The following is a 15,572-nucleotide window of genomic DNA, read 5'->3' on the forward strand; positions in this document are numbered from 1 at the left end:
ACTTTATTATGAAGCAGAATCATAGTATTATATATCATGTAAAACAGGCATTTATTTTTTTAATATAATATGGACAAAGTTCAGCTCATTAAAAAACCACTTAAATTAAAAAAGTATAGCTTCATGCACATGATCTTCCCATTTTCTTTTATCTTTTTTTTTTTTAAATCCAATGAGAATTTTTGTTGATCATACGTCTCCTGTAACAGTACACACAATTACATAAATATTTTATTGGAGATAAATCCTCTCTCTTGCCCAACTCCGTATCCAATTTTAAGAATTTTTTATTAGTGTCAAGTGCCTCTACAAATTATGTAATTCTAATTGTTAATGTCTACATCCATATATATGCATACACACACATCACACCCACTCAAATAAAAAAGCAATTCGATGTGAATGCACAAAGATAAAAGAAAAATAACCCAAAAAAAATACCTATTAAATTTTAAAATAATAAATAGGTGATTTTAGAATGTCAAAATTTTTATAAAAATAGTCAATACCTTTGTAAAAATAGTGAGCATCACTTATTTATTATTTTAAAATTCAACAAATATTTTATATTCATTTTTCCATTATCAAAATTCAAACTTTAATCTTCACATCACTTGGCAATTATGATTATTACAAAAATAACACAGATAAATTTTTGTTTTATCTACAAAATTTACCATTGAACCTATAAGGCGTGCACCATTTTTCGAATGAAAATTTTTAGAGTAAATTTACCATCTTTTATAAAAATTACAATTACAATGAGAATCTAGTGGCCGGAAAAGATATTATTAAAATAAAGCCATCTCGATAAACAAAATCGAAAGGAACGGTGCACACCGCTGTCAAGAGTAGCTGTGCTCTGCGTTTTCTCGGATTCGTAGAGAAAACCAGCAACGAGAAAAGCAGAGACAAAACGAAAGAGAGTGGTATGAGCTAACCAAACTCAATATCTCACAAAACCTTCAAAGCTTTGATCTTCGAATCCATTAAATATCCGTATTAGCTGTTAGGGAATGCTTTCCCTCCAATGCAGCAGCAGGCATCATCATCATCAGCCACCACGCCGCCAAAAGCTTGACATGAATCGCCGACCATGCATCCCCGTCTCTGCCACCGTCGCCGCCTTCATATGCTTTCTGCAACTTCTCTTCCCGGCGGCCAAGTCCCAATCCCAGAACATGAAAACTGACCGATACGTCTTCGGCCCCTTCGACGTCTCTTACTACACAACCTTCAAAGTCATTCCTCCGGCGTCGATCAACTTCGGAGCCCTCCAAGTAACTCCCGACACCGCCGGCAACGTCAACCTCACTGACACCTACGGCCGAATCCTTTTCCGGAAACCCTTCAACCTCTGGGAAGACACCGGAAAAGTTGCTTCCTTCAACAGTTCATTCCTCATCAACGTCTATCGCGTCAACAACGCCACTCCCGGCGAAGGAGTCGCCTTCTTCATTGCCTCATCTCTTGACATTCCCCGAAACAGCCATGGCCAATACCTCGGCCTCACCAACTCCACCACCGACGGCAATCCCGACAACCACATCGTTGCAGTCGAACTAGACACCGTCAAGCAAGACTTCGACCCCGACGACAACCACATCGGACTTAACATCAACAGCGTCAAATCAAAAACCACTGTCTCCCTGTCTCAATACGGAATGGAGATCGCTCCAAAGGGTGCCAAATACTATGTAATCTGGATAGACTACAACGGTTCAAGCAAGGAAATTAACGTATTCATCAAAGAACAACCTGACAGAAACGCACCTATAGTATCGAAACCTGAAGAACCAGTGTTAACTTCAGATCTAGATCTCAAAAACATCGTGAAACAGAGCTCTTATTTCGGGTTCTCTGCCTCAACAGGAACAACCTACCAGCTAAACTGTGTTCTGAGATGGAACCTGACAGTGGAGATTCTTTCAGAAAACAAGAACAAGTCGCGATCTTTGAAGATGGGTTTGGGTATTGGGGTGCCATTGACGGCTTTGATCCTGGTGGGGATTGGTGGGTCAGTGTATTGCGTTTATAAAAAGAAGAGAAGAAGAAGGTTAGACGATGAACAGATACTGGGGACGTTGAAGAGCTTGCCGGGAACGCCGAGAGAGTACTCATTCAAGGAATTGAAGAAGGCGACGAATAATTTCAGTGAGAAGAACAAGCTCGGAGAAGGAGGGTATGGGATGGTGTACAGAGGGATTTTGCAGAAAGAGAATAACTTGGAAGTGGCAGTGAAGAAATTCTGCAGAGATAAGATGAAATGCAAAGATGATTTCTTGGCTGAACTCACCATTATCAATCGTCTTCGTCATAAGCATCTTGTTCGGTTACTAGGTAACTTCATTTTCATGCAAATTCTATCTTTATCTAATTGCTTTTTATTCGTTGAATGATTGAATCCTCGTCTGAGCATGAATCTGTCTGAAACTAGGAATATATATCAAATCAGATCAGCACATTTAAACCGTATCCTTAATGATGTCGCCAAGTTCTATTCTGTCTATAATTCAGACACCAGACCAAATTTAGGGTTAGATTAGGATATGCTATAGTCAATAACTGAATGAATAGGTATTTGGTTTTGGAGGTTGAAAAAATCTTGAACACATGTTTGTTGGATTTTTTTTTCAAAAAAAAAAAAGTATTGCGTCCAACTAGCTGAGTGCTTTAGATCTAAATTGGTATAAATGAACAAGAATTTAGGTCTGCAAATCCTTTATATTTATATATATTGTTCAACCATTTTGAACTTTATTCGATGGAAAATTTCTTCCTTCTCTTTATTCATACTTCACCCTGACAATTCAATGCTAGAAGTTAAAAAATAAGGTTGAAAATTTTTGGCCATGCCTGGTCCAAACCATAACCTAGTGTCTATTTTGGTCTTGTTCTTTCTTTCATAGGTGCAATGTCTTCATTTTGAAAGTACAATTTTCATTTGAGGATTCGCTAAGATTGATGAGAATTGCCTGAAATGATTTAGGGTTTTATTTATTTTATACACACACCACGCACCAGGAAACCATGAAAAGCATGTAATAATTTCATCCAGTTCACCAAATGTAAACTTCAAGTGATCTAAACACGGAATTAAGCTGGCTGGAAACCAACAAAAAGCAATCTTTTATTCTGGTCATATGGTTAAATAAATAAAAAAAAAAACCATGTGGTCATGTCCTCAAAGTTCACTCTTGTCTCCGTGAATGAGATTTCCTTCAACGTTAACTCCAAAATATAAAATATAAAAAGGCTAGGAAGTAGGAGTCCATGATCTTTAAAAATCATAAATATTGCAAATTTCTATGGCAGCATCTTCTATATTCTAATAATGCATGCATATCTACTCTCAATAATTAAATTAGATTAATTTAAAAATTAATTAACATGTGCCCATCGAGGTCAATGATTATAGTTTATTTCTTGTCAAGTTGGTGCCATCATTTATTAGTGCTGGCGATGACGTACTTTTTGTTTGGTCCCTTGTTAATTTCAAAGCTTTCTCCTTTTCCTTTTTTTAATTTATACTATAAAATGTCCTTTCTTTTTTTCCCAGACATTGATCTAACTACTAAAGAAGGATTCCTTGCAAAAGAATTCGATGCCCATTTCATAATTGAAAGTACAGCTCGAGCTCGGTGCTTTTCAATCAGAACTGGAATAAGAGAACAAGAAAATGAATTAAAGAATAGAAATTAGATAAATAAGTTATTCTTCGTCATTGCATGATTTTAAGATATAAATTTTATTAAAAATATGACTGAGTTAATACTTTAATTTTAAATTTGTACACCTAACTAATTTTCCTCCCTAAAATACTTAGAAGGCGGGTTAAGTTTTTTAAAATATTACCTTTCGGGAAATAATTAACCCTGGCCTCATTATAAACTATAAATACATCTAAATTCTAATGACGGTTTGTGTAGCTTACTTAAAAATAAATAAATATATCCCCCTTTGAATGTATTTTTTATTTTTTATTTTTGAGATATTTTGAATTTATTTTTATTTGAAAGACATAGGAGAGATGATAAGTGCAGTTAAAGATAGGGAACGTACGTCACAGTCTTTTGTATTATTTTATGTACACACAGATGAATCAATTTCTGCAGAGTTAAGGGATGAAAAAAGATTATTTAGATGTGAAAGTTTAGAGCATAACTTGATAATTGATAATATGGTGCAGGTTGGTGCCACAAGAATGGAGTGTTAATTTTGGTATATGAGTTCATGCCGAATGGCAGCCTGGACAATCACCTTTTCTTTGAGGATGGAAAAATTACAAGACCTCTAAGTTGGAACCTACGGTACAAAATCATCTCAGGCGTAGCTTCAGCACTTAACTACCTCCATAATGAGTATGATCAAAAAGTAGTCCATAGAGATCTCAAAGCCAGCAATATCATGCTTGACTCTGACTTTAATGCTCGCCTTGGTGACTTTGGCCTTGCTAGAGCCATTGAGCATGAGAAAACCTCATACGCTGAGGTTGAAGGAATCCATGGCACAATGGGGTACATCGCGCCAGAGTGCTTCCACACAGGGAAGGCAACACGACAATCAGATGTGTTCAGTTTTGGAGCAGTTCTGCTAGAAGTAGTGTGTGGTGAGAGGCCCTGGACAAAGAAGGAAGGGTTTCAGTTACTGGTGGATTGGGTTTGGTATTTGTATGGTGAAGGTAGGATTCTTGAGGCTGTGGATAAAGGGCTTGGGAATGAGTATGAGATTGAAGAAGCAGAGAAAATATTGAAATTAGGGTTAGCATGTTCTCATCCTATTGCTGGTGAGAGGCCAAAGATGCAAACTATAATGCAAATTATAAGTGGGGCTGTCCCTGTGCCTTATGTGCCTCCAAGTAAGCCTGCTTTTATTTGGCCAGCTGTGGATTTTGGAAGCTTTATTAGTGATCTCACAACACCATCCTCTACTACTGCAAACACACCTGTTCATACAGATTCAGATCCTCTACATTCATCAAAGTGAATGTTTGTGTGATACATTTGGACAGAGATTATGAGCATAATGATAGAGACATAAATTTATACACAACTGTATTTTCTTGTGTCATCCTCTTGGGATATATATAAATGTATAAATGTGGAGGATCTAATTTTTTGCTCACTTACAGTCTTGTGTGCTGATTGATCATTTCCTCTTATGGATAGGTTGTCTCGAATTATTTGGGATTTTATGACACTTTGTAACATTTTAGTATATAGATTCTTTTCTTCATAAAAGAAATGGATACTACTATTATGTCTGAAATGCTGATGAAAAATGTCATTCTGTTTATGGTTCTAGTGTTTATATTCTATTTGAAGTTGCTTCTAGAATCAGTTGAACCAAGTTGGCAATTAATAATTCTGATTTGATCTAATTCTCTAGAGCTCAACTTGAGCAACGGAGAGACTCTTTCTAATCAAGTACTTTGTATAATTCAAAAGAAATAGAAACAATTATGCAACCCCTAATGTTGCCTTTTCAATTATAGACTTTCCAGTTGGCAAAAAAAATCTGGACTAATTGAAACTCTATTTATTTGTCATAAGAAATGAATGTCTTAGCCATTAATAATGGGAGAAGCAACTTGTCTCTTCTACCCTTTCCCTCCTCTGCGGCTCTACCCTTCCTTTACTCCTTTCATCATTATTAGATTAAATTCTAGTGATCCAAATTGAACATTTTATAAAAATATTATTATAATCTTACTAAAAAAATACATACAAGAATTTGAACTGCTAAAAAAATGATCTGTCACAACTATATTATTTTAAAATAGATGTCTTTCATATTTTTTTTTCACTATAGTTATAAATTGTTATCAAAGTATAACAGTTTAAGTAAAATTATAATAATATTTTTATAAAATATTAAATATCCAATGTAATCTGATGGTGATGAAGGGAGTAGAGGAGGGGAAGGGTTGAGGAGACAAGCTGCTTCCCATTTAGTGTCCCACAATATCTCAAACAGTATTATTTTCAATAAGAAAATATCCATGCCTACCCAAAAAAAAAAATTTTACATTGCACCATGCGTCACCTTAAATCCTAAATTCCGGTGTCAGGAATGCTGTCGGTCTCACTTCCCCCCTTTTTTTATTTTTTTAAAAAAGATGATTTTGCAAGCTTGGGCAAAAGAAAGTGATCATATTTAAGTAGAATAGCGTATACATTCATATATGCAATGAGACAAGAAGGATTAGAAATATATATACAAGCATCATAGAGCCTATCCTACCTGCGTATTTTGGAAAGCAATAACAACATTGCACAGAACAATACAGAGAAGGCAAATTTCAATGTCATTGTCGACTACCAAAACACTTCTTGCAGGGTTGGTTCTTGTTTGTTTCCCAGGAGCCTCCCTAGAGAGGATCCGAGTCCCTACATGGAATGCCGGCCATCTGACCTCTCTTTCATTGGTCTTTCCTCTTGAATTTCCTCCAACTCTTCTTCATCGCCTCTTCTGCCTGCCTGCTCCTTCCAGTATGCAACCAGCTTTTTCAACCGAGCCACCTCTTTTGACGAAACATTTTTGCTCGGATCATTCACAATCGATCTCACTCGCGAAGCATACCTGAATATCCCGAAAGTATAAAACAAAACTTCTAAAACTCGAAGTCCAAGAACCCAAAAAAAAAAAAAAAATCACACAAGAAAGATCAAGGAACATACATGAGAGAATTGTGTGTCTCATCCAAGTTTGATTCTGCTGGGGATACATTCACGAACATGAGAGTTTTAGCATTACCCCCTAGTGAATCACTCATTAGCATTGTCAACTTGTGATTCCTGTAAGGAGTGTGTTGACCACCGGAAGATAAAGCACTGATGACATCCCCAAGAGCTGATAATGATTTATTTATACTTTGAGCTTCTTTAAGTTGATTACCAGTGGAACCAGATTTTTTTACTCTTTCTGAACCAGCAAGATCTACAAAGCTTAACTGCATATTGAATCAAATATACAATGTAATTAAGCATCAACCCTGCTCAAGCTCAAGTTCCATCATAGACAGGCATAAATTACAGTTAATTCCAAAGAAAAACTTAAGATACCTTTCCTCTTGCCATTGATTGAGTTTGGAGGTTGGTACTTTCAATTACAACTGACAATATGAGATGAGATCTTGAACTTTCTTCGTTCATCTGAGTTCCAGATGTATGCCGTCGTTCAGATCCTCGTTGTATTATGCTATTCAATTCCTCCATGTTTGAAATTGGCAATACTGTCACATTTTCCACAACCACCATGCCCTAAAATAAAACAAAACAAACAATATAACATTAGACCACGTAAAGACCTGCAAATCACTTCATCATAATTGTCAGAAAAAAAGAATAAACAAAATAACATGGGAAAGAAAACACTAAGATTAGTAATGTTTTATCTCTGAAATCAAAATAACAGCATAAGAATTATATCAATTTTGAATTGTCATTACAAATATTAAGTATTTTGCATTTCTATATAATAATACTATAATGGCTCTATAGGCAAAAATTCACAGTGGCTGGGTAGAGATAATCACCTTTGAATCCTTCTTGATATCTAATTTTAAACGCTTTGCATTCTTAGGTAACAGAAGATCTACAAGTGTATCTTGATATAATTCCACCATGTATGCCTGTAATATTGATACATAAGAAGTCTTTGTAAGATAATGCCGCATTTTGCAAAGGTTTTCAGCTTTACACACAAGAAATCAAGCTATAATTAATTACCTGACCATTTCTGCTTTATTGACTATATACATTACAAAATTAAGCAATAAAGTTGCATAAACCATCTTTTTGAAACTATTACCTTTAAAGAAAAAGAATATTTGTTGCTATCTCTCCTCAAAATTTTGAACAGTTCAGCGGTGGCACGTGGGGTGAGCCCAGGGTTGTTTTCAGTTCCATAGATTGTATATGTCTTCCCAGACCCAGTCTGTCCATATGCAAATATGCAGACATTATACGCATCTACAGCAGACTGTACCAAATACTGCATGGAAAATCACCAAAATGAAAGCATTACCAATAAATTTTGCACAAATTATCTTGGGCAAGAAAGGGATATAATCTTTAAGCTGATATAACTTACCCTAGTATCCTCGAATACATCTTCTTGGGTGGCATTATCATCAAATACACGATCATACACAAATTGCTTTGGTTTATCATCCTTCCATGGATGTTCAATAGTAAACTCATCTATGCTGGTCAGGACATCTCTCTCTTTCTCATTGATCTCTTTATCACTAAGAGGCCTTCGACGGCAGTAAACTCTGATCTTACCTTTCATATCTGAAAGAAAAACCAAGCTTTGATGTTGTAAAAATGCTATAAGAATATTAATACACTGTCATGTAGATAAACTTTTCATAGCCCACCTTCTATTGTGTTGAAATAGCGTTTCCGCAAAACCTGCTCTTCTTTATAAAGCGCTTCCATTTCTGCTAATTGAGCCCCTTGCATCCTTAATATGGCAGCTGTTTGTTCATTCTTCCTATCAATGTCCTAAACAAAGAAAACAGAAACATAAAAATACTTGGTGTGTGGGCGCTATAAGTGTGTTGTCACGTGATTGGAATATTGAAAATAAATGAGCGAGTGTCAAAACCTCTTTCATTTCTCTTAGTTCTTCCAGTTCCCTTAAATTATTCTGCAATGCAACCAACTCAGCATCCTTGGCTGATAGAGTGGATTCAGCAGCAGCTAATTCTCGTCTAAATCCTTCTATCTTTTTTTCCAGGTCATTCACTTGAGACTTCAAGGCTTTGCGTTCTTGCTCAAATCTTCGTTCAAGAACATTAATCTGCATTTCAGCAAACACCTTGAATATCGATTGACGATTATGTAAAATTATTGGGTTTTAAATCATATAAATTGTTTAAATGTTTTATATTACCTCATCAGCATTCCCCTTCTCCAGCTCTGATAGCTTCCGTGCCAAAATCAATTTTTCATTTGTCAATCTTGTAACAGTTTCTTCTGCTACAAGCAGCTCATCTTTATGAACTTTTAACTCATTCTCAAGCTTATGCAAATCCTATTTATCAAAGTGAAAGCTGTCCTATTAACCAGAGATTATCTTACACATAAATAACAACACCTTCAAAAGTATCTTACCTGGTTATTTGCTTCAACAGACTCCTTTTTTGTGTTCTCTAGCACCAGGTTATTCAACTTGGTCAATCTTGCTTCCATATTTCTTTTCTCTATAATTGCAGCCTAGTAGATTCATAATCCGTAAGACAAAAAATATTTGCAAAAGTGAAATTGGATGAGTTATATGAAGCTGAGAAATTTACCTGAATAGCCTTATCCTTTTCATTGCATATTGATCTAAGCCTATCACACTCACAGGTAACTTCCTCAAGACTTCGTTTATCTGCATTTAAGGATTCCTTCAAGCCCTCCAATTCTCCTTGCATTTTCTCTTCCTGCTTTTGTTTTTCCCACAATTCTTCCCGCAACTATTCAGCATAGTTTAAAATACTAAAACATTTAGCTGACAACTTACAGAAGACACCTTAATTGGAATGAAAACAAAGTTATGCCTAATTTATTGGAGACAAATTTTAAGTATCATGCCTTATGCTAAACGTGCTTTTGTCAAAGATTGATACACATTATAGATCATGTCCATATAGCAGTTTAACCAAGAAGAGGCTTCATCATTCTTCCCCAACACAGCTAATGCCAAAGATCAACTTTGGTTCCTCAGCCATGCAGTGAAAAGCAAAAGTGAATATAACGGTTGACCCCTAGAGTTTCCTTTTACCATGCAATGATCCAAAAGAAATGTACTCTTAAGTGACTAGGCATAACAACTCATTTAGATGATTGTTGTCCAACCAGCTTAAGATCCTATTGTAGATACTAGAAGCTTAGACTCACTTTATCAACATTTCTTTGAGATTCTTCAACAGCTTTTGACAGATCTTGAACACGTCTTTCATATATTTCTGAAGTAGGACTCTTAAAATTGTTGCTGATATCTCCATTTACAGAACCACCAGCAGCAGACCGTGCTTTGGAATATCGGCGCAACATTACATCATTGATATGTGTCTGAAGAGCTACACAAATTTCTTCCCCCTATAAAGAGAAAGAAATTGTCAGTGAGGCAAGAAGTAGTGATACACATGTTGAATGTTAATCAAGTACAAAACTAAGTGCTCACTCAATGAAGGTATATATACCTGCTTGGTTTCAAACTGAAATATGTGTAGAACACCTGCAACTCGCATTTTGAAAAATACTGCAGTATTGCTACTTCCAAACTGCATTATGTCTCTTAACTCAGCGGAGTGAAGGTATTCCTTTGGAACAGGACGGAAAAAATGAACCTGCAATTAAACAATAAAACCATAAATGAAAAGGCACACTTAAATATCAAACACATAAAAATTGTATACATATCCAACTTTACCCCTCTCTTGTTAATGCCCAGTATTATTTTTCCAGGTAGAAGTCCAATTGGATCATCAATTTTGCGAACATGAAAGAAAACGGAATTCCCATAAGGAAGTGCTCTCAATATGCGGAGGAACTGTTGCCTTGCCTCATCTTTTGTCAGATGTTCCTATGAAAAACGTATCAAAGAACAATAAATTAAACAGTATACTATTTATGCATGTAAAGGAGCATGCTAAAATAAAAATTAATTTCTCTATTTCAGTGTGATTCACGAGTAGAAAATGGGTAATAGTGTTACATGCACCATAAAGAGATTAACAACAAGTTAATAACACAAGTTACAGATCTGAGCTATTAAATACTAATCAGATCTAAGCAAAAAAGTGATGGAGTTAAGCAATGTCCTACTATCATACCGATGAATGATAGCGAGAAAGAATGTCCAGCTCCCATTCCCGTTTAGCTCGAGTAATTGCAATCTGTCTTGGTAGAAACCTCTCCAAAAGTGAATCCCAATCTCTGAGACATACATAATCATAAATCTTAGGCAAGCAGACTCAGGAGTTTACATTTTAAAAAGTGTCAAGCTTACTCAATAAGGCAAAGATTATTGGTAAAAGGTGTTATGCTGAAATAAATCAAGTAAACCTGAATATTGTTGCAACATATTTACGTTTTACAGGCACTTACGTGCAAGACTCAGGTGCTCTAACAAATCCAATTTCAGCCAGGATTTGCAATGAAGACAGTTGGGCAGCATCATCTCTTCCAACAGGATAATTACCCAAGATATAATCATGTTGTAACTGTAACATTAATTGACAAGAATCAACAAATATAGAATTAGAAGGTAAATGTTTGGTGCAAAAACTAGATATGCTTTATTGATTGCAATATAAGTTTATTGTGGTGATTTTCATAGCAAACTATCAACTTCCAAATACATTTACAAAATTCTGAGAGTTTCAATGAAAAGACATACTTGCACATAGCATAGTTGTACAAACATGGGATCTGCCACAGCTTCATCTGATTCTCGAAATAGCCTTTTCTTAAATATAAGTTTACATTGCAAGATTTCTCCCTTACTTCGATCTTTTGCTGCCCTAAATTCTGCTAAGAGGTCTCCAATATATTTGTTGTCATCCAACCCAATGTACTCCTCTGAGAGCCAATATAAGAGCAATTAGACAATCCGTTCTAGTTAGTTAAAAAGTATAACAATCAACAAGTGTGATGTGAAAGAGACATACCATTTCCAGAATCCGGTGATTTGGACCCAGTAACAACTTTACGGCATTCAAACAGAGTAAAGCTATTGTATGTTGACAATTTGATGATCCCCGCAAGTTCCTGAAGCAAATGTTGCATTAGAGAATAAAAATACGTTTTTAAAATGCAAAAATTTCAACATCTGATTGAGAGTTTAAAACAATTCAAACAAAAGCAAATGAATTCCAAGAAAAGTCCAGCATTTAGTACAAATAAATTTGATTGTCTTTGTTAACAACACTAGAGGCCTTAATATGAATAAATTTGAAAATGACTGAATATTGATTTTCTTTACTGGATTGAACAGATTCTTTAAATGACGATATATTCTTCAAACCTTTCCTGATTACTTTGCTATCGTCATGCATAATCTTCCCATTTTTTTATTTTTCCTTCTTGAATTTTTGAATATTGCATAAAATTTTGTAAAATTAAAAATCATAAATGCAAACAATTCCAAGCAAAAAAAAAAAAAAAGTTTCAAAGTACCTCAACAGCATCAGCAACTGTTGTTGCCATGTCATATGTGATTTCTTCGAAAGTTTCATCCAAGAAGAACACTATAGTTGTAAGCTTTCTCCCAGTTAACAGAGCTTCAATTTCCTCACGTCCAGGCATAATATGTCTAGGACCAGCTTTGACAGAACGCTTAAGAGCATTTAATGTATTTAGTGCAAGGGCTTGGATTTCAGCATCAGTGGTTACATTGTGGGCCACATTATGAACATATTCAGACAAATATCCTCCAATGTCTTTACTAGGTGGCATGGAGGATGCGCATAAATACATCAGCTCCCATGCTTTAATCAAGTATTGCCTATTTTGAGATAAGAAAGGGTTTAGCGTCATGTGCATATAGCCAAGTTATTACAGCTTCAATAACCACAAGTCTAACCAACATGAAGCTCAACATAAATAGAACATACGCATACCTCTCAGGGTTATTTCTGGTTTGTTTTGATATTTGAACAAAAAGTTCATCTCGGAGTTCTGAACGCTTCAAACTGTGCTTGTATAGTTTGCCTACAAGCTCAACCCTTTCATCTAAACTTATTGGATTTACTCGTTCTGGTGAATCTACTCCCATATACTTCAAAATGATCTGAAATAGTTTAGTTGCCCGGCTTACCATATCACCGTTCATCTTAAGCAATGATGTTGGTATAGGATCCTTAAAAATTTATTTTTTAAAAAAAATCGTGAATTAGCACCTCATGTGTAAAGGAATTCTGATAGCATACTCTACTAAAACTGGTATTTTATTACCTTTTGGAAACACAACATGTCCTCAAATGTAAACTTCTCTCTAATTTGAGGGCCTACAGATCTCTTAGAAAAAAATCCACGTTTCCCAGCAGAATTGATTTGTTTCTGCATTAATCTTATAAACCCCTCTACCTGTAACAAAAAAAGGTTAAGAAAAGCTTAGTGACGTTAAATGAAAAAAGATGACCAAACCACGAAGATAGTGGTGAAATATAATACATAACTGAATTAACATATATGTTTTCCTACCTGGAATCTATCCATCAAGGGCACAGCTCCGGCTAATTCTGCTGGAATAGCCATTGTTAGGGTTGAAGGCGTGCTGCAAGTGCAACCAAGAAAAATAAAATCAAATACTAAGTCAGATACTGGAGAAGGTTGCATATGAGCAATCGGAAAATTCATCCTCACTTGTAATAAATAAAACTAGCCCCACAATTCAAAGGGCAAAAGCAGAAAAATACAGTTATAAACGTAGGTGTCAATACAACCAGAATGCAAGACTGAAATTGAGCTCATACAGGAACCAGTCAAATATAGTACCCAGTCAGGCCATAGAATATAGCTTCTTTTTTTTCTTTTTTTAACTTCATCATATATTGTTCTACACAAATAGAGAATAAAGGTGAACAGGATTCTAATATCCTACAATCCCGATAACATACGTTTCATTCTTTTTACAGGAAAAAAAATTACTCTAACACAGCTATAATAATCATCATTGTTTATATAAATTCCAATATATCTTCAGAAGAGGGAATGATACTTACGGTGGTGCAAAGGTGGAGCCATCACTGTCATAGTCATCAGCATTGCTCACTCCAGCATGATTGTGAACAGGGGTATCATCGTAGCCATTACTGGAACTAAAGGAAGGTCTGTTTGTCCTCATACTTTGGGCCATGGGGTATGGCATATCAATGGTCATTTTGCTGAATTCAGATGATGGACTGAATTTTAGTCTGCCTCAATAACAAATTTAGCTCTTATTTAATCCCCTGCGTGATAAAAACTGAAAAATATAAGTAAATAAAGAAGAAGAAAAACAACAAAACCCAAGCCCAAAAAATGAGAGGCAGAAAAGTCGCAGCAGCTTTTAACTACGGGAAATCCGACATTTTAAAACATAGATGACTTGCTAGGGAGGACAGAAGCCTATGAACCGTCAACCAAATAAGAAAGAATTTAACTGAAGAAAGCTAGCCTGACCCCCATAGAGAACCCACGGGACTCCGACCCAATCATAAACTAAAATATATATGATCAGCGGACATAAGCCCAGAAATCCAAGAGCGAAAATATTAGACTGGCAAACACAAGATCGACAATACTAGGAGGTCTTCAGTAGGCAACACGCTTCAATGAACTTGACCATTAACACGGGGACACCCAGTCGCAGCATTAGGCTTTAATCAGAGAATGCGTTTTGAACATCCTCGAGAAGACTAGGAAGCGACTCAACTGAAACCCAGAGGATCGGGAAAACAATGTCAAGACTGCAGAAGAAGAAGAAGAAGAATGGGTAAAAATCTCACCTTTAGAGCGGCAAGGAGAGCAATGTCAACAATAACAGTGTCTGAAACAGTAGTAAGCAACCAGAGGAAGAAAGAGATCTGGGGGTGACGGGAGGTCAATCGCAGTCCAAATCGATAGAACGAGGGAAACGAGAAGAAAGAGGAAGCAAGGGAAGCGTGAGGGAAAAGGGAGAGAGAAGGTCACGAGAGGATTATAAATGCAAAGGGCAGCTGATTTTGCTTTTACAGCAAAAGAAAATGGAAGATTGAGAAAGAAGAGAGAAGATGTATCAACAAACAGCAGCATATGCAAATGGCATTTGGATCTCTTATCCTTCACCATATTTTCAAACGGACAATAATAATAATTAATCTTCCAATCCATGTTGGAACATACAGCCCGGCGATACGGCCAAATCCTCGTTTTTCATTTTTAAATTTCGAAATCTCGAATGCCTCTGAAGCCTGAACGGAAGCTACCCTGCTACCGCTCTCCCGACTAATTTAAATCATAAATATAAAAACTTATTTGATTTTTATTTTAATTTTAAATATAAAATTTTAATTTATTTATTTATCAAACTTATCTATTTTTTTAGGTAGTCTTTATAATAATGATAGTTCTAACCAATATACTTTATTGTTAAGAACTTTTTAAAAAAAATAACATCTATTTATTACAAATAACTAACATAATTAATTTTCTTAATCTACTTAAATTTAGTCAACTAGCTCGTATATTAAAGATTGAAAGTATTATTATAGTAGTATATTACTAAGTAATTTTTTAATTAAAATTTACGGAATACAAAATAAGTATGTGAAAAGAGTTTTATCTCGACTTACATATATTTATAAGTGATTTTAGATTTATATAGGAGAATTCAAAAAAAGAATATCAACCATTAAAATAAAATTTGATGGTGTTAAAATAAGGACATTTATTTATTACGTGAGGAAAAAAATTGTAACCTTTTCGTAATACCATTATACTATCTCCGGTACTTAATATAATTCAAGTTTATTTTAATAATGGTAGTTCTAGTCAATACACTTGATTAGCAATAATATTTTAAGAAAAAAAGTACATGTTTATTACAAATAA

At 35.2% G+C, this 15,572-nt stretch overlaps 2 protein-coding genes across 2 annotated transcripts; one reads left to right on the forward strand and one right to left on the reverse strand.

The window, feature by feature from the left end:
- Positions 1-901: 901 nt before the first annotated feature.
- On the forward strand, positions 902-4,986 carry LOC114733437 (probable L-type lectin-domain containing receptor kinase S.5). The gene is made up of 2 exons (XM_028920903.1): positions 902-2,340; positions 4,190-4,986. Exons 1-2 carry the CDS (start codon positions 1,017-1,019, stop codon positions 4,984-4,986), a joined length of 2,121 nt encoding a protein of 706 aa, XP_028776736.1. The 5' UTR covers positions 902-1,016.
- Positions 4,987-6,132: 1,146 nt separating this feature from the next.
- On the reverse strand, positions 6,133-14,772 carry LOC114733444 (kinesin-like protein KIN-14I). Its single transcript, XM_028920912.1, has 24 exons — positions 14,489-14,772; positions 13,724-13,951; positions 13,203-13,275; positions 12,954-13,085; positions 12,620-12,858; positions 12,177-12,504; positions 11,669-11,768; positions 11,398-11,579; positions 11,106-11,221; positions 10,832-10,934; positions 10,429-10,581; positions 10,199-10,345; positions 9,894-10,094; positions 9,305-9,469; positions 9,123-9,224; positions 8,902-9,042; positions 8,614-8,808; positions 8,384-8,510; positions 8,095-8,297; positions 7,813-7,995; positions 7,538-7,633; positions 7,065-7,262; positions 6,681-6,952; positions 6,133-6,582 (listed from the first exon to the last, which is right to left on the reverse strand). Exons 2-24 carry the CDS (start codon positions 13,879-13,881, stop codon positions 6,390-6,392), a joined length of 3,807 nt encoding a protein of 1,268 aa, XP_028776745.1. The 5' UTR covers positions 13,882-13,951; positions 14,489-14,772; the 3' UTR covers positions 6,133-6,389.
- Between the last annotated feature and the right edge of the window lie 800 nt (positions 14,773-15,572).

Source organism: Neltuma alba, unplaced genomic scaffold (genome assembly GCF_004799145.2).
Source record: "Neltuma alba isolate B1F8T4 unplaced genomic scaffold, ASM479914v2 tig00012998_pilon, whole genome shotgun sequence".
Classification (NCBI taxonomy): Eukaryota; Viridiplantae; Streptophyta; class Magnoliopsida; order Fabales; family Fabaceae; genus Neltuma; species Neltuma alba.

Bases quoted from the DNA above. Each gene is read 5' to 3' on its own strand.
- LOC114733444 (XM_028920912.1), bottom strand. From the start codon at position 13,881: ATGACCATTGATATGCCATACCCCATGGCCCAAAGTATGAGGACAAAC. The intron at 9,470-9,893 runs GTGAGTCTAAGC...TATGCTGAATAG, and splicing joins CTCAAAGAAATGTTGATAAA to TTGCGGGAAGAATTGTGGGA. The intron at 7,996-8,094 runs GTAAGTTATATC...TTTTCCATGCAG, and splicing joins ATGTATTCGAGGATACTAGG to TATTTGGTACAGTCTGCTGT.
- LOC114733437 (XM_028920903.1), top strand. From the start codon at position 1,017: ATGCTTTCCCTCCAATGCAGCAGCAGGCATCATCATCATCAGCCACCA. The intron at 2,341-4,189 runs GTAACTTCATTT...AATATGGTGCAG, and splicing joins GCATCTTGTTCGGTTACTAG to GTTGGTGCCACAAGAATGGA.